Source organism: Polyodon spathula, chromosome 17 (genome assembly GCF_017654505.1).
Source record: "Polyodon spathula isolate WHYD16114869_AA chromosome 17, ASM1765450v1, whole genome shotgun sequence".
NCBI classification, from domain to species: Eukaryota; Metazoa; Chordata; class Actinopteri; order Acipenseriformes; family Polyodontidae; genus Polyodon; species Polyodon spathula.
The window spans coordinates 36,801,649-36,821,510 of NC_054550.1; the positions used below are offsets into that span (position 1 = coordinate 36,801,649).

A 19,862-nucleotide genomic window follows, 5' to 3' on the forward strand; every position below is an offset into this window, starting at 1 on the left:
TTTTCTTTCTCCCTGTGCTCATCCTTGCGTGCCTCATTCCCAACTGGAATGCATGATTCAGTCATCTGAACTGTATTGAAGAGTTCAGACAAGGAGCTGTACATGTGCATAGCCAGTGCAGTAGAGACAGGCATCCATCCACAGTGTAGAGAATATAGTGCCAAGCTCCCTGAGAGCTACAGGCTCAACACAATCTCTGCTCAAACTGCACACGTATGCTTTTTTTGTCTCAGTGATTCTGCTGTGGACCTCAAAGCTGATTATGAGTTACCAATTGCAAAACATAAACCCAACAATGCTCCATTGTTTTATTTGTATTCTTGTCCGTTTCAATGGTATTTCAGCAGTGTCAGGCCATCTCTTCTGGTAGGACATGTTTACAGCTTAAGAGCACACATTTCATTGTTAGATTGTACTGGTCACACAGTATGTGTTTTTCTACATTTTGAAGTATTTTGTAAATATTCTGTTTTTTAATTGCTACCCAAGACTTAACAGCCTCAGTTGAATGCTCCATGTGCTCACAGGTGCCTTTTTCTGTTTACAGCTCCACCTAGTGTCCGCATTGTGCACTCCGGGCAGGCATGCAACATCGAGGAAGAACGATACACAGAGCGAGTGTACACCATAAAAGAAGGAGAGACTCTGGAATTAACATGCCTTGTAACTGGCCACCCACGGCCACAGGTGAGTCTGCCATTAGAAGTTTACTGATGCTGGTAACTTGTTTCATCCACACAGAAGGAAAGTAATATTGTGATACAGGAAAACTGTTTAGCAGTGGTCTTTGAATCGATGCATTGTGAAGGGAAGGTGAGAAGAAAGTTGACTTTATCATTATATATATATATATATTAATATATATATATATATATATATTTATTTAGTGCCTTTCATAGTGGACCACCATCACAAAGAGCTGGAGTCACTTACAATAGGACATTGATTTAACATCTCATCCGCAGGATGGAGCACAAGGAGGTTAAGTGGCTTGTTCAGGGTCACACAGTGAGTCAGTCAGTGGCAGGGTGGGATTTGAACCTATGACCTTTTGGTTACACATGCTTGACTTTTACCACTGGACTACACTGCCTCCTAATTATATATACATTTAATTTGACATCAGAAGCATTGAAAGAATGCTTTACTCAGAGGGGATTAAACAATGTGTGTTGTTAGCAGCACATCGCTTTGAATGAGGTGGAGAAACAGCATTGATAAAACAACACATACTGCAGTAATGGCAAAGTGAAAAGCACAAAGATGACAAATGAAAGTGTTGTGAAACCTAGGAGGAGGCCCGTCAGGAGCTCTGACACTCAGGTGCTTTTACTGAAAGTATTTCACAAGGAAAAGCTCCATGATAAGTGGGTACTAGGCACTGGTTATCTTTGGCATCATTCAGTGTGTTATATGCAAAACCCACGGCGGCTCTTTACTCCATCTGTCTTACTTAAGGGAAGCAACAGGACTTCACAGCTTAGCACAGACAATACTGCCTGAATCTCGCACTCGGATGTCTGCAAGCTGTCAGCCCACACTATTCCAAAAATAGTGTATGTGGAGGGAGGGTTGCTTCACTGCTATCCATCAATCAAACCCAAAACGAAACAAGCTCAGTGACATGCTATTAAAACCCTTAAAGAACAACGACACTGGGTAACACTTTACGTGTGTCTGAATACTCTGTATTTACATAGCAGCTACTTACATGTGTACTTCCACATAATTACACATGCATTATGCATAGTTCTACAAAGTGTTGTTACATGATATAACCCTAATCCTAACCAGAACCCTTTCAGCAACCCTAACTCTAACCCTAACCCTGACCCCCTTACCCTAATTGTGTACTTACATATAGTGCGCAAAAAAGATGTACACATGAAGTACATTGCAACTAGGCACAGTACCATTGTAATTGTGTGTAAGTACACATCTATTACTATGTAAGAACTATGTGAATCCACAGTAATTAGAGAGTCTTCGTGTAACTCGTTTCTGCTGTTTTGGAGGAGCTGTGGAATTCCTTTTGGTTTAACAATCATTCCAGATTTCTTTCCTATATATATATATATATATATATATATATATATATATATATATATATATATATATATATATATATACACATATACATACAGAGCCATGAAAAAGTATTTGCCCCCTGTCTGATTTTCTGCATTTTTGCACATTTTTCGCATTGAATTTGGTCAGATCTTTTTGTGGGTTGTAGTAGTATATAGAGGGAGTCTGAGAGAAAAAATGACACCAAAGTTTGGTGCTTGTTTCATTTGTTTGGTGTGCAAGGTAATCAAACATGCAATCTTCAGGTGTGAAAAAGTTATTGTGTCCCTAGTTAGTTAGGGTCAGCTGTTTGAATACTTTGGTTAACAATCAGGCCTGATTTGGGCCAGCCCTGCCTAAAATAAATCTGACTAACTTTACCATCAGAATGAAGTTGTCAGCACACGGGTTCGAGAGGCACATCATGCCATGATCAAAAGAAATTCCTGAAGACCTCCATTAACCCAATCAGCAACTACATGCAGACAAACATAGACTCAAAATCCTTGCATTACTTTGCATGCCGCACAGTAATGGAGATGTATGATGTATACGTGTGTAGTATTCTCAGAACTGCAATGATCAGATAAAAGCAATAATGAGGAAGAGAAGAGACTTAAAATCGATTTCATTAATGTGATCAACACATTAGGTGTGATAAAACCTTCAATAACTTACGGCTAAATATTCTTCTTTGCATGTTAATTTCCCATGGGTTTTTTCCCCAGTACGTAACAATTTCGGTGCTCTGTACATGTTGTAAAGCAAATTTATGCAATTACTGCATCTAGCAGTGCCTGTTATTAATACAAGTTGCAAACGTCAGTTAACATCAGTTAATTCAACTGATTTCATACTGGTTACAGGGCTGCGTAAAACAGAAAGCAACAAAACAAAGTTATAAAAATTCAATAAAAATGATTTGCACTGCAGGTGTAAGCAATCCAGTATAACAATGAAACTAAGATAACCAGCTCCTGGACCGTACCATGAACTGAAAACTGACACAACACGACTCTGAACAGAACAGAACCAATGCTGTCAACATTGGATTTTGCACATGTTCTAGAGATGGTCAGATTCCCATGCAAGCGGCACGACTATGCTGTCCACAGAGAGCTCAAAGTAGACCTTTCGGGATACCTGTGAAGCATGGAGTGATTCATGTCCTTTTAAAAGTCACTGGCTCTTCACCTTGCTGCTTGCCCCCTTGCGCCCAGTCTGAAGGCCGCATGTACTTAATGCACAGTCAGACTTCAGGCTTTCAAGCAGACATTAAAATGCACCTGGATTTCTGGATCCCGAATTCTAGGTCATACATTGCAGTACTGATGATGACAGGCTGTACAGGAACAGGTAACCTGTTTCACCTGCATGGGTCGGCATTCTCTGTAACTGGAGCACTACCGGCTGTATCACAAAGTTTCAACCTCAATTCCGTTTCTGAAGTTTGAACATCACAGACATGTGTGTGTGTGTGTGTGTGTGTGTGTGTGTGTGTGTGTGTGTGTGTGTGTGTGTGTGTGTGTGTGTGCTTTCTTAACAGTGCCCTCATATGATTCAACACATCCCTTCTCTAAAAGGTTTTTTTTTTCAGTGCTTCAAACCATACTATGCTCCTAATTATGAAAAGGAACCAATTGAACCTCTGACCTCTCAGGTCTACGTTACATAAACAATTAATCATTTCTATTGACCCTGAAGTAGAATCGCACTCCTGAAAGGGAGTTGAGCTACCCCTGGTGTATACTATCTACCAACAACCTGGGCATATGAAAAGGGGTGCTTCCCCGGGATGAAACAGAGAAGTGCAACTGCTTTTCTGGTCCAGAAAGAAGTAATGGTGCCTGTCGGGGGTACAGTGACACAGCCCTTGCAAAGGGCCACAGTTTCTGTTAGGATGCCTTGGTTCCTTGTAGCATTGCTCACACACAATTATGTTCTTTCCAATTAGCTGTGCAGGGTCCCAAATGAGACTGGAGGCCATTCAGTGTATAGTTCTATAGTGTGTCAGTAAGATGGCTGTTTTTCATGTCTGTCTTCTGGAGCCTTGCCTCGTGCTCCACATGTAAAAGTTGTAAGCATGTTGTGCAGTTTATCAGAGCCGCAGTTGTGTATATGCAGTTCTTGCACACAGTGCTTTCCTGCCTTGAATTTGTCTGACAGGGTCCGACATCGGAATGGAAAGGGAAAATTGTAATGTCGGACCTGGTCCCACATAGGACCGCAAAGGGTTAAGTGTCTGTTACTACACTGTTATTACACTGTAGTGACACAGTTATAACACACACACGTGTAGTTACTATGCAACAACATGCTTAATTACAGAATGAAAAATACTGTAAGCAGTATTTGTAGCTTCACTGTATTCACACGTGCGGTGGTGTATTTTCAAAGTATTTACTTTGTACCCATCTGCATAATTACACAGTGTAACTACAGACACTTACTGTAAAGAGTTAACAATGTATTTTACTCTAAAGATATGTTTACTTGTTTTCCAATTAAAACAAAGGAATCCAGAAATGGTAGAGTAAATGGTATTGCTAGTTTTTCTTTAGAAAGCTTTGCCCTGATCTGAGCTGAGCAGAGGCACTGTAAAAGTACATTCAACCAAGGTGAAGCTGTCTTGACACAAGTTGTCTGTAGATTCCATTAAGATGTTGAAGCGATTCCTCCTACAGTAGTTAACATCCCTGCTCTCACATTAGGTAGCTAATGACTAGAAACGTTTCACTGCTGTGTCTTCTGCCTTTCCATTTGTGTGTCCTTCACCGTGTTCAGTGTGAGGCTACAATTCATATCACAGAGTAAGGAGGCGGGGAGGAGAAACGCCAGCAGAATGCAAGACTCTCTCCCCAGGCCGGCGCAGTAGCGCAGCACACTGTAGCTTCAAACAGGCAGGACGACAAGATTGTGAATAGACCATGCATTTAATTATGAAACAGTATTTCAAAGCAACATCCACTGAGGATTCATGGAATGACGATATGGGATAGTAAAGAATTCAAGTCTGACCTTCAGCTAGCACTGACTTATTCTTCGGCTGAGGAGAGAAAGGCGTTCACTCAATAAGTCAGCATTGAATTAGACAGCACTCGCAGCCTGTTGACAGTGTATTCTGTGGTTAAGTATTCCAGCAATGACATATGTATGTTTTAGTGACTTGATTACAGGGCCTTATTGTGCAAAGACAAAGACAAGTGTCCACTGAGGAATGAGAAAATTGTACAAAAATAGACAAGAATCAACTTAGGTACTGGAAGGAGCTGATCAGTGATGTGTTATTGACAGTTTAACCATTTTATTCATCTCAGTACTTGCGATTTGCTCTTGCTTTTTAAAATAGACAATGCTAGGCCTGTTATTATACATACATACACGCACGCACATACATACATGCATACATACTCTAATTCTAAACAGTTTATTACATAGCAAATTAGCACCACATATTGAATGAGTAATAAATAATAATAACAGCCCTATTACTAATAATGGAATTGCCTTTCCATAGACTGCAGCATGTAACTCAGCCACTGTTTAGATCAATGGAGGAGAACCCATTGCCATTACAATTACCCAATCAGCCCCAACATAAATAAAATCACTAGCAGCCGCACGTCTACAGAGGGCAGCTTCGGGTCTGCTGTCCCCTGCTGTCCCTGCGGAGAGTGTGCATGAAGTCAGAAGGAAGAAGTTGTTTGATCGGTCTGTTTTAGGGTTTGTTGTGTTGTTTCCTGATGCCTCTTTGTTTACGTATGCGTTTTACACAGAGAGCTTCTTTCAGCTTTGCATCCAGGTGACATGCAGTAGTTATGTGAAGTGGCTTTCCCCCTCATCTTGCATTGATTCCCACAAGAGACTCTCACATGGCTACAACTCAACTCAGTGACACACATGTCTTCTTCTCCAATTAAAAACTCTTTCTTTCTGTATTTGAATCCCTTACTTCCATAGGTCTTTATTGAGCCCAGTGTCCAATCCTTTCAGAATAAATTGACACATCCTTTGTATTTACTTAGAGTGCAACACTAAGTGACAGAACATTTCACACAAATAATGATTTTTTTTTTTTAAACAAAGACCTTTTTTTTTTACCGATATATAAAATCATCATTAAGTGGCTTAGTTTGTTGCTCAGTGATTGATTAGTGAAGATTTTCAGCATGCTGATGTGTAAAGCCACATTACCATCAATTTCCATTACAAGAGAGTTATTAATAACACAGCAACTGTTTTAAAACATTCAGCAGGACACACAAGCTGGCTGCCTTTCCCTTGAAACATATTAAGGGTAACAGAGACTGCAGTCAATGAATCCACATGTGAGTCACATCAAGAGATGTCTTTTATGTTCCATGTCAGAATGATCAACAAAAGAACACTCAAACCTGGAATGTTTAAAAGTTTGAGAGTTCTTAGGAGTCAATAAACAAACTACTGCAATTAACAATGTAAAATGATGTGCTCCAAAGACAGTCAATATAGCATAATCAAATCATTGGCTTTTCACTGGCCATACAAAGATTGCATGCAAACTGCCAAAATCATCAAATGTTAAGAATATATATTAAAAATAAAATAATAATCGTATGACTCCAATCCAAGAATTACCCACGAATTACCTACAATTTGTAGTTTTAGAAGAAATTAAATGAGATAATGTACAATATAGAATAACACAGGAAAATGCATAGATAAATATGCTCAGCACCATGGTGCCTGAAGGGTTAAATAGAAAGGAATAGTACATAATTATGTAGTAAATGACTATTTGTAGTAAAGTGCACATCACAAACACATTCATAGATTTAAACAGAAATAAGCGAGTGTAGTTACCATGGCATCAAAAGCCATAATATAACAAAAGGCATACATAGTATTTAAAAAGTACCTCCACTGGATTGTTTGTTTTCAAACACACTTTCCCTTGATAAAGGCATGTTAAACATAACGGAATGTTGGGAAGGTGGCTCTTTTGAGCCATAATATAACAAAAGGCATACATAGTATTTACAAAGTGAAATATATGGAAAGTCTATGAGCTGGATTTAAGACCCTTTGTTTAAGAATATTGCAACATGAAGACAAATGGAAGAAGACAGGTGGAACTGCCAGAGTGCAAGGGAGACGATGAGACAGGTGGAACTGCAGAGAGTGCATCACTGAAGATGAGACAGGTGGAACTGCAGAGAGTGCATCACTGAAGATGAGACAGGTGGAACTGCAGAGAGTGCATCACTGAAGATGAGACAGGTGGAACTGCAGAGAGTGCATCACTGAAGATGAGACAGGTGGAACTGCAGAGAGTGCATCACTGAAGATGAGACAGGTGGAACTGCACAAAGTGCATCACTGAAGATGAGACAGGTGGAACTGCACAAAGTGCATCACTGAAGATGAGACAGGTGGAACTGCAGAGAGTGCATCACTGAAGATGAGACAGGTGGAACTGCAGAGAGTGCATCACTGAAGATGAGACAGGTGGAACTGCACAAAGTGCATCACTGAAGATGAGACAGGTGGAACTGCACAAAGTGCATCACTGAAGATGAGACAGGTGGAACTGCAGAGAGTGCATCACTGAAGATGAGACAGGTGGAACTGCAGAGAGTGCATCACTGAAGATGAGACAGGTGGAACTGCACAGAGTGCATCACTGAAGATGAGACAGGTGGAACTGCACAAAGTGCATCACTGAAGATGAGACAGGTGGAACTGCACAAAGTGCCCCACTGTTTGACCTTACTATATCAAACAGGTCATACCGTATCATTACAGCACAGTGGCACATGGGGGATATCCATTCCCATTGCTTCTTCTTTAACCAAATCAGTATAGCATGTATTTCAGTGGCCCCAGATACCTTTTGTTTGTGAAGAGCATGATAATAAATTAAAGGCTTGTTACAACGTAGGCCATCCACACAGGAAGCCCTAGCAAAGCAAGACTGTCCTGGAGCTGAGTGAAGGATTGGTGAAGCCCGAGCAAAGCAAGACTGTCCTGGAGCTGAGTGAAGGATTGGCCAAGCCCTAGCAAAGCAAGACTGTCCTGGAGCTGAGTGAAGGATCGGCTCCTCTCTGCAGCACCGCTGTCACTGGGGGCACGCAGAAGGGCCTTCCTAAAAGGACAGCGATCATACAAATGGATCAGTTAGCATTTCCACAGCATTTGGTTGTCTTTCTTCAGTCTTCCACACTGTTTTGTGGAGGGCCACGTTACTTTAGTAAAGAATACAGATGAAGCGCTTACAGTATCCCGGCCCAGGCAGGACCTCGTTTAGGAAGACATGGTGTCGGAACGTCTGTTCACAGCTTCAGGACTTACCCCACGCTGTCTTTCATCGCCGGCTGACATCTGTACCTGCTAACTTGCTGCTGAGTTTTATGTTGCATGATTTATGATTGATTATGTGTTTTTTACTCCTGTTTATTGTGTTTTGTGATTGATTATGTGTTTTTTACTCCTGTTTATTGGGTTTCATGTTGTTTGAAGTGGCGTGTTGTAAGTCTCTTGCCATTGTAAATTTTCTCTAGATAAGCTAAGAAATAAATAATAATAAATGAATAATAAATAAGAACTTGACTCATCTAGATAAATAAAGGTTTTGATTGATTGATTATTGATCTAACACAGCGTGTCTCTGAATAATGAATGTATATTATTATTATTATTATTTATTATTATTATTATTATTATTTATTATTTTATCCAAAGTGACTTATTATTATTTATTATTATAAATTACAGGCAATAAAAATGCAAAGCAAACACATTTATACAATATATACAAATTAAATATAAATAAAGGGGAGAATACAAAAAGATATATAAATAGGAATTTACAAGTAAAGAGTTCCTAGCCTGAATTCCAGAAGAGAATCTGCCAGGGCACACTGAACGCAGTCCTTCTCGGTGAGGTGAGGTGCTGCCGGAATCTGCCAGGGCACACTGAACGCAGTCCTTCTCAGTGGCGAGGTGAGGTGCTGCCGGAATCTGCCAGGGCACACTGAACGCAGTCCTTCTCAGTGGCGAGGTGAGGTGCTGCCGGAATCTGCCAGGGCACACTGAACGCAGTCCTTCTCAGTGGCGAGGTGAGGTGCTGCCGGAATCTGCCAGGGCACACTGAATGCAGTCCTTCTCAGTGGCGAGGTGAGGTGCTGCCAAATCTGCCAGGGCACACTGAACGCAGTCCTTCTCAGTGGCGAGGTGAGGTGCTGCCGGAATCTGCCAGGGCACACTGAACGCAGTCCTTCTCAGTGGCGAGGTGAGGTGCTGCCGGAATCTGCCAGGGCACACTGAACGCAGTCCTTCTCAGTGGCGAGGTGAGGTGCTGCCGGAATCTGCCAGGGCACACTGAACGCAGTCCTTCTCAGTGGCGAGGTGAGGTGCTGCCAGAATCTGCCAGGGCACACTGAACGCAGTCCTTCTCAGTGGCGAGGTGAGGTGCTGCCGGAATCTGCCAGGGCACACTGAACGCAGATCCTTCTCAGTGGCGAGGTGAGGTGCTGCCGGAATCTGCCAGGGCACACTGAACGCAGTCCTTCTCAGTGGCGAGGTGAGGTGCTGAGAATCTGCCAGGGCACACTGAACGCAGTCCTTCTCAGTGGCGAGGTGAGGTGCTGCCGGAATCTGCCAGGGCACACTGAACGCAGTCCTTCTCAGTGGCGAGGTGAGGTGCTGCCGGAATCTGCCAGGGCACACTGAACGCAGTCCTTCTCAGTGGCGAGGTGAGGTGCTGCCGGAATCTGCCAGGGCACACTGAACGCAGTCCTTCTCAGTGGCGAGGTGAGGTGCTGCCGGAATCTGCCAGGGCACACTGAACGCAGTCCTTCTCAGTGGTGAGGTGAGGTGCTGCCGGAATCTGCCAGGGCACACTGAATGCAGTCCTTCTCAGTGGTGAGGTGAGGTGCTGCCGACACGGTTCTGGGCGTTAGGCAGGCACAGAGTGGCAGGAGCTGGGAGGGAGTCTGGTCCTTCAGTGTCTCCCAGTGTGAGTCTCCATTAGCAATCAAGCTAGTCCTGCTCTCACAGCTGCAGCCTCAGCAGCTAGAGAGAGTTTATTTCAGATGCCATCAAAAAACATCCATTTAAAATAACCAGCTAATAAACACTTGCATTTGCTTTTTGGATAGCTACATATGCATCATGAGGTGCAATGTGTCATCCCAGGTTTGAAAGAAAGAAGAAAGAAAAAGAAAAGTCCATTAATAACCACAAGAGATCCAGCCCCCTTGTGTAATTGTACAGTATTAGCCAAACTGAGAGTGGAAGGTATTGATTGGATGTGTACACTACAGCTAGCTTGTTACATTCCTTGGTAATGGGCAGAATTGATTTGTTTGTCATAAAGAACAGCAGAACGGTATATACAGGGTATTAATGGCAGGCAAGAATGTTTAAGTTTAAGAAACAATGCATGGTGCTGGGGTGAAGACTTGGAGAAATAAAACTAAATAAAGGAATAAACATCTTGGGGAGATGACCCTTTGAATAACACATTGATGTGTTTATAATTGGAGGGAGTCCACAAAGTGTGTCGTTAGCAAATTTCATTTTTTCTGAAGGGTAGCTTGGGCAAGACAGGCAAGCGACAGCAGAAGCAGGATGCAGTCTGGAGGAGTATGCTTAAGCAGTGGATGGTACTCTGCTATGTTTAAAACGAAGCCACATAATAAAAATACAAAAGAACAGTGCTCAACAGAGCTAGAGCAAGACCAAGAGCACAGGCATCCTGAGCTGAACTGACTCCTGCAGCCAGCACTGCGCCTAAATACAATCGGAAGAAAAAAGCAAAGCAAAAAAAAAAAAAAAAAAAGTGGTCAGGTTAAATCGATAAATTGAGTCCCAATTTAGCCTGACCACATTCAAACACACATGCAGCTTACATGTTAGTTTAACCTCATCTATGCCAAAACTGTTGTGTGTTTATTTTTATATATGTATATACTGTATGTTATATGTATATAAAGTGGTTCTAATGACATGTTTTGGCTGAATTCTTAAAGCTATTAAATCTAAATCTTCATTAGCACCCAGTAGAGGTACTAAACCAGAAATAAGCACAGACAGAATCTTGCTTGTAATTGCACTAATTATGTTTTTGTAGTGAATAGCTTTGATAATCTAGCCTATCTAACCCATTGATGTAAATGGCATCACAAGTCTGCCCCAGTGTGCATTGTAGAAATGCTGATAGTAACTCTGTGCCAACCCATCCTAAAACCCTCTCTCTGATCCTCACTCAGATCAGGTGGACTAAAACAGCAGGAAGTGCCTCCGACCGGTTCCAGGACTCGAGCGTCTTCAACGAGACCCTGCGGATCAGCAAGATCCAGCGGCACCAGGGGGGCCGCTATTACTGCAAGGCAGAGAATGGCCTGGGCTCGCCCGCCATCAAGTCTATCCGCGTGGACGTCTATTGTAAGTAGACAGCTTCTGAGTCGAGTTCACCAGTCCAACATGTTGGCTCTCTTTTATTCTTCACCTATTTGATACATACAGTAAGGTGTGCCTAATTATGTGCAACAGGGTTGCGTTCAAACGCACAGCCCGTCAGCTTTTTTTTTCCATTCCTGGCACTAGGGGAACATGCTGAAGTGGTAGTGTGTTGCAAATACATTAGGCAGATGTAATTGTTACCTAGTTTTACAGCAATTCTTACAGGTAATAGTGACCCCTTCAGATGAGTCCAGGGAATGGCATAGAAACTCCACTAACTTGCAATGCAAAAGGGGTCTGTCTTATATTGTAGACTCAGTAGGGCACAGTCAGGTAGCCAGTGTGCATCCAGCTATCCCGGGTTACTCAGACTGTCCTGAACACGTAGAAGCTGCATTCTCCTACAGTATATGCTGGAATATCAACCCCTTCTTTCTTCATGCCTTGGAGAAAACACATGTTCAAAAAAGTGTTGAGCAGAACATAAAGCAGTACGTGTGCAAGGCATCACGACGCATAGCGATACACATCCAATCGCATTTTCATTTTAAATTACAGCTACAGTACAAACAGACTCCAGTGGGAAGCGATGAGTTCATGTGTCACATTCCATAATTGCATGAACCACTGTATAAGGATTTCCTTCGAACCTACAGCAAACCTTTCTGATTCCAGCCTCGAGCCTGTCTGAGCTGGTGCTGCACGGAACCAGCACAGTCAAAAAGGTCTGAAGGCTTTTCTTCCCTGTACCATTTGTGACGTCACTTGAGTCTGGTAGCTCACAGCAGCCAATCAGGGCTTTGTCAGTCCGAGTGGCTCAGAATGAAACCTAGAACACAATGTTAAGGGCTAGGTGTCTCCAGACTGGTGCACTGGGATTATAGCACACATTTATGGATGCTCAGCACACTGCAATATGAAATGCAATTGTGATTTCTAAGGAAAGATAAAGCAGCAGTACATGAAATGGTGCAGTAGGTACACAACGGGAACCAAAGGATGTGACAGTCTGTTCTTTCAAAGCTGACATAAACAGCCTTTGGACTTCCCAGGAGATAATTAGTTGTTATGCGTGACTCATCCTTGGGTAAATTTAAAGAGAGAGAGAGAGAGTGAGAGATGTTTGGCATACCATGTTTTTTCATTTATTTGTATTTATTTATTTACATTTATATAGCGTCTTTCATCACAAGCACCTCAAGGCGCTTTACAACATTTTACAACATAATACATAACTTAAAAGGCAAAGATAATTCCTATAAAACTGCATTGTTATATATATATATATATATATATATATATATATATATATATATATATATTATATCTATATATATAGTCAGTGATAAAATATGGTTTTAAAAGGTTAAAAAGACATTTTATAAAAATGGGTTTTCAATGCAGTTTTAAAAATAGAACGATTCCCTGTTTTTTTGACTGAAGATGGTCGAGCATGCCACAATATTGGGGCTTTGCAAGAGAAGACCCTCCCTGCCGCACCATCTTTAACAACCAACAGCACCACATCCTGTGATCTTTAACAACAAACAACCCCACACCCTGCCATCTTTAACAACCAACAACCCCACACCCTGCCATCTTTAACAACCAACAACCCCACACCCTGCCATCTTTAACAACCAACAACCCCACACCCTGCCATCTTTAACAACCAACAACCCCACACCCTGCCATCTTTAACAACCAACAACCCCACACCCTGCCATCTTTAACAACCAACAACCCCACACCCTGCCATCTTTAACAACCAACAACCCCACACCCTGCCATCTTTAACAACCAACAACCCCACACCCTGCCATCTTTAACAACCAACAACCCCACACCCTGCCATCTTTAACAACCAACAACCCCACACCCTGCCATCTTTAACAACCAACAACCCCACACCCTGCCATCTTTAACAACCAACAACCCCACACCCTGCCATCTTTTAACAACCAACAACCCCACACCCTGCCATCTTTAACAACCAACAACCCCACACCCTGCCATCTTTAACAACCAACAACCCCACACCCTGCCATCTTTAACAACCAACAACCCCACACCCTGCCATCTTTAACAACCAACAACCCCACACCCTGCCATCTTTAACAACCAACAACCCCACACCCTGCCATCTTTAACAACCAACAACCCCACACCCTGCCATCTTTAACAACCAACAACCCCACACCCTGCCATCTTTAACAACCAACAACCCCACACCCTGCCATCTTTAACAACCAACAACCCCACACCCTGCCATCTTTAACAACCAACAACCCCACACCCTGCCATCTTTAACAACCAACAACCCCACACCCTGCCATCTTTAACAACCAACAACCCCACACCCTGCCATCTTTAACAACCAACAACCCCACACCCTGCCATCTTTAACAACCAACAACCCCACACCCTGCCATCTTTAACAACCAACAACCCCACACCCTGCCATCTTTAACAACCAACAACCCCACACCCTGCCATCTTTAACAACCAACAACCCCACACCCTGCCATCTTTAACAACCAACAACCCCACACCCTGCCATCTTTAACAACCAACAACCCCACACCCTGCCATCTTTAACAACCAACAACCCCACACCCTGCCATCTTTAACAACCAACAACCACACACCCTGCCATCTTTAACAACCAACAACCCCACACCCTGCCATCTTTAACAACCAACAACCCAACACCCTGCCATCTTTAACAACCAACAACCCCACACCCTGCCATCTTTAACAACCAACAACCCCACACCCTGCCATCTTTAACAACCAACAACCCCACACCCTGCCATCTTTAACAACCAACAACCCCACACCCTGCCATCTTTAACAACCAACAACCCCACACCCTGCCATCTTTAACAACCAACAACCCCACACCCTGCCATCTTTAACAACCAACAACCCCACACCCTGCCATCTTTAACAACCAACAACCCCACACCCTGCCATCTTTAACAACCAACAACCCCACACCCTGCCATCTTTAACAACCAACAACCCCACACCCTGCCATCTTTAACAACCAACAACCCCACACCCTGCCATCTTTAACAACCAACAACCCAACACCCTGCCATCTTTAACAACCAACAACCCCACACCCTGCCATCTTTACCACTAGACTAGCTGCCTAGAGTCTTAGTATCCTGTAAACTGCGATAGGCTGTAGTTTTCTAATGGCACCGCAGGCTGCTATTATGTCTGGCTCGGTGGCAGGGCATTCAATAGAGGGCTTAATTCATTGGCTCTAATATTAGAGTCACTTTGGGTAGCCATGGTGTTTATGAGTGCCATTAACAGCCAGCCTTGTGCAGTGTTTACAGCCATAATTTTCCTCCTCTGAGTGCTTCACTGGCTGCAGAGAGAGAGAGAGAGAGAGAGAGAGAGAGAGAAGTACCCATAAATGCAGTTTAAATTAGGACATAACATATTTACTGCTCAATATAAACCTGTTTTTCAATATAAACCTGGTATATTGCTATTAAGGTTGGCTTGGTCCCATGTGTGCTCATAAATGTAGTCCTGGCAGCACATTCTAAATAAAGCATGCACCGTACGTGTGTTTGAGAATGCATAAGTAATCCAGAAGGATGAAAACATTGTAGCTTTTTATTTTAAATCTGCAGAGAAAATGTATTTGAAAAGAGAATAGCTGACAGAATCAGTATTGTTGTTTTTTTTTTTTTTTTTAATTTTAGAGACCAATTATTATTCGTATTTATTTTCCCCCAATTTCGAATGTTCAATTATGTTTTTTCTCCTCACCGCAGCGAGTCCCCACACAGCACAGACTTTCCGAGGGCGTGTGAGCCTAAAGCCAGAATCGCTTTTACGCCAAGCAATCCAGAGCAGAGGTGGGCGGGCTACCGATCCTGGAGAACAGAGATCAGCCCTGCTTCTTATCCACTCTAAATGTGCTCGGTGTCTGACCAGTAGGGTTCGCTGTTTTATGATGATGAGAAGCAACCCCTGCCAGTTTCCCACCCCCCCCCACCCCGGGAGCGTCAGCGCCAATGTGATGCCCCCCTTGGGGTCGCCAGCAAAGTTCAGCCGCTTTGCACAGCCAGGATGTGAACTGGCGCCGTCGCTGTGTGACTCATCCTGCGCTCCCAGCGGCAGCGTTTTAACTGGATGAGCCGGTCGGGGACCCTGAATCAGCATTGTTTGCATAGAACAGAGCTGTATTGATTTTGCATTGATTCATGTTATTGCCATTTTTTACCTTGGTTAACCATTCTTTACAATGCTTTACCAAAGTCCTCTGTGCTTACATGTGTTGGTTTTAATTCCACCACAAGCTTTCTATGCTGTACGACACTTTGTTGTTCTTTTACCACAATAATACACACTGTTTTTATAAGGTTGATCGCCTCGATATCCTAAAGTAAGACCAGTCCACAAGACCGTCTCAAGGTGTTTTCAAGGTGGCTGCCCTGCTCAAAGCCTCAGTGGTATCCTTGTAGTGGAACTACAAACACAGCTGTACCCCAGAAACAAGAACAGCTAGACTTTCTGTCCTAGCGGATTCAATTGTCACTATCTGCTTGAGAGAGGGCCTGGACTGAGTGGCTCTGATATGTTCAGGACTGGATTGCAAATGTAATTAGCAGCTGGCATCAGCATAAGATATGTACTTACCTCTCGACTACAGTGGTTGCTGTTTAGTTGAATGGTAAGATGGTAAGATGGCCTTCTTTGAACCATATGGTTTGCTGTTCGCGTCCAGACCTTGGCTTTCTAGTCAATTCATCACAAAGCTGTGAGTGGAAACTCGCCTGTGCTGTTAATACTGGAACTGAATTCAGAAAGAAAGAAAGAAAGAAGTTATAGATATTGGAAGAAGACTTTTGCAAAAGCTTAAGAAATTCCTCCCTATACTGTAGGTGCAAAATGGAGCCCTTGTTCTGCGAAGCAGTACAGAGATAGACAAGACAAACAGCTTCCAAGTACTTCAGAAACAGTGCGACGATCATCCGCAGTAGAAGCATCCAAGCGCAGTAACATTTTCTTATCGATTGCTTTTATTTCCAAAAGCAGCTCTACAGAACTGGGTGCTTTCGTGTGCTGCCTTTTCTTTATTCTTTAAACAGAACAGATACAGAAGAGAACAACTCCCCTCAGAGATCTAACTGATCTCTCCTTTACAGCTCTGGCTATTTTTAGTGGCTGCAGCCTTTTAATTAGCATGAGAATGGCTGTCTTGCAGCAGCTTGCAGCACATTTAACTTAGCCATTTGAAGTAATGCAATAAAGATGTTTTGTAATAAAACGATACATTATTTTCTAACCCACTGTTATCTTTATTGTACTTTCAAAACATGTTGCTGTAAAAGTACAGTATGAGTAAGTTGGAGACAAACTTTGGGTTTGGATTCTTCGTTTACTGTGGCATAAACATAGAACAGTGTAGTGAAGCACAGGCATACATGGTAAACATGGTAAAGCCGAGTAAAAGACAGGGGTGGAGCTGACAGCTAGTGGGTGTGTTCATAACTGGGGGCCAGTAGCAAGGATCATTTGCGTTTCATTTCTCATCATACACACATTGTCTCTTGCATTGATTGGTGTATTGTATATTACATTGTATTGTATTACAGAAATCTTGGAATGCTTTCTCAGTCTATTAGATTTTCTGTCTACAGAATGGATGCCTCTCTGGATGCATATTAATCAGTTGTGAGAGCGACAGAGCATCAACACTCTGTATGTGCTTCATATGGCAGGTGCTTCTCGGGTGCGTTATATAGAGCTGTATGTGTACACAGTCCTGGTATTTCACTGCCGCCTTTCTGATCCTCTATTATTATTTCTTTCTTCCTTGTATGGTTCAGAGATGTTTTTGTGTCAGTATAATAGCAGGTTAAATGGTTATGTGTGAAACACTAGAATGTAATAAGATAAATGGGGCCCACAAAGTTTAAATTTCGATGGATGCTACGTTCCCCGGCGCTGTGCCGATCTCTGTAATTAAGAGATGTAAATAAGCTCTTTAGAGACAGAGGAAGCAGACCTTTGTCGCTGTTGAATCCCTTGTCAATGGCAGGCATCAATGTTCCACCCACCAAATTTTTACCTTTAGAAACTAATTAGCATGTTGGTAAGCAACCTACCTTGTGAAATACAATACTTCTGTATCTGTCACCCCGGTTTGTATTGTCATCTTCCAGTCCAGTAACGATGCAGTCCATGTGTATTGGATTGTATATTCTGAATTTGTTCTGGCTTGGGTTTTGTGATTGCTTGATTGGATCTGAGTTAATGTCTCCTTTGTTGGGGAACCAAGAAAATCACTTTTATCAGCTTTTGGAAATGTCAGCCGTATGCTTTTAGTGGCGTTAGATAGCTATAAAGAAAATACAATTCCATCCCAATGGAGAATGTATGTTGGTATGGCTCCTGGTTTAAGTTCTAGCTTGATGAACACCTCTCAGGTGCTGTAGTGTAAGGGAAAGGAGCGCACACAAGATAGAATTCCACACTGATTGAATTCTATTGTAAACCCCTTCATATATACGACCTCTTATATATATATTTTTTGTATCGATTTTAAACTCAAAATTAGACAGAATACAATTGCTGTGTTGCACAGTAAACAGTACCATTGGAAATACAGAACAGATGCACCATGTATCTGATGCACAATATAAAAACTGAGTAACAAAAAATGAACAACAGTCAATGGACTGGGAATAGGGCAGGTCCATTTGAAAACTGAAAGAATCTCCCAAATTTAGCAATTATTTCCAAAGCCTGTTATCTAAAAAAAAAAAAAAAAAAGTTTATTAAAGTACAGGAAATGAAAGGGTTTTGGGTGAATCCGGTAAAATAAAAATACAATCCGATTCTTCTGAAAGCTCGGCATGAATATTTCAATGACGTCCAGTCACATTTATCAGTATACAATCTCTTTCCCAAGTCTTTTAATAATGATTCGGGGCAACATTGTGAAATGAATGGCTGTGCCCTGCCTGTCTGAGTATAAAGAATTCCAGTCATGAATATGAATTGTAATGATATTAATAGAGATGGTGAAAAAAGAATGCTTGAGCCCTTCCAGTGACTGAATCATACTCAGAATCAATCACTGCTCCCAGAACGGACTCAATGGGGCTCGGCTACCAAAGGCTCAAACGAGACATTATGCAAATGTGAGACGCTTGGAGCCTTAAAAAAATATTGATATCTACACATTTTCATCAGAGGGAAACATTCATTTAATTTCAAGCCTTTCTCACAAAAGAAAAAAAGTAGATCTCTGCCTGAAGGTTAGACTTAACGGTGAGCAGTTTATTAATCTGCATTTACTGCCCATTTATTGAAAAGGGATGGACCGCTTCAGTGTTTATTTCATTTGACAGAAATCAAATCTCTGTCAGTATACTGGATAAGCCGAGCGGGGCATTTTGAGGAGAACAAAAAATCAAATGACCACTGTCTTGACACATCTAAAGGAGAATGTTTCAAGGGGATGCCATCATCATCTTCATATTTACCCTCATAAACGTTTTGTGCGGTATGCCACGTTGAGAGCATAGCAGAGTTTGATCAGACATATTGAAGGGATGGTAAAGCGTAGACAAGCATGGCTAAGCACACACATACACAGAGGAGGAGCTGAGGGAAAATATGAAAGCTGCACAACTGCTCTGCAGTTTACCACGCTTTACGGTTATAAAGGTTACAGATGCTGAAAATGATCAAGGCATTAAGTAGAAAGCAGAGACACCTTCCTCAAAGGAACTTGAAGTGTTGCTGTTGCAATCCCAGTACCATCCAGAAGTTCAAACACTCAATCATAAACCAGTTTCTTAGTATTGCTGTACAAGAATACCAGTATTACCTGAGTGGGAAGATCAGTTTGTTCTTATTGTATCACAGAAACAGTCTGGTGTGCTGATGTAGCAGGACAGAGACTGGACACAAACAGCCTGGTGTGCTGTTCTAGCAGGACAGAGGCTGGACACAAACAGCCTGGTGTGCTGATCTAGCAGGACAGAGGCTGGACACAAACAGCCTGGTGTGCTGATCTAGCAGGACAGAGGCTGGACACAAACAGCCTGGTGTGCTGATCTAGCAGGACAGAGGCTGGACACAAACAGCCTGGTGTGCTGATCTAGCAGGACAGAGGCTGGACACAAACAGCCTGGTGTGCTGATCTAGCAGGACAGAGGCTGGACACAAACAGCCAAGTGAAATCTTCAGGATTCAATCAAAAGGATCACATGTCAGCATGCTGCCTGAGCTGGGTCTCATTATTTCTTTATTGCTGCTACACTGGGGTTGGGGTGTTAATAACAACTGTTCAGCTTAAACTGCATCAGGCA

General features: G+C 42.4%; 1 protein-coding gene across 1 annotated transcript in view; it reads left to right on the forward strand.

Moving 5' to 3' along the window:
• LOC121330309 (MAM domain-containing glycosylphosphatidylinositol anchor protein 2-like) overlaps positions 1 to 19,862 on the forward strand; it is a 164,443-nt gene that overhangs the window by 49,338 nt on the left and 95,243 nt on the right. Inside the window, exons 2-3 of the mRNA XM_041276733.1 lie at positions 548 to 687; positions 11,319 to 11,493. Of these exons, the coding sequence (XP_041132667.1) occupies positions 548 to 687; positions 11,319 to 11,493 (315 nt within the window). The remainder of the gene's footprint in view (positions 1 to 547; positions 688 to 11,318; positions 11,494 to 19,862) is intronic.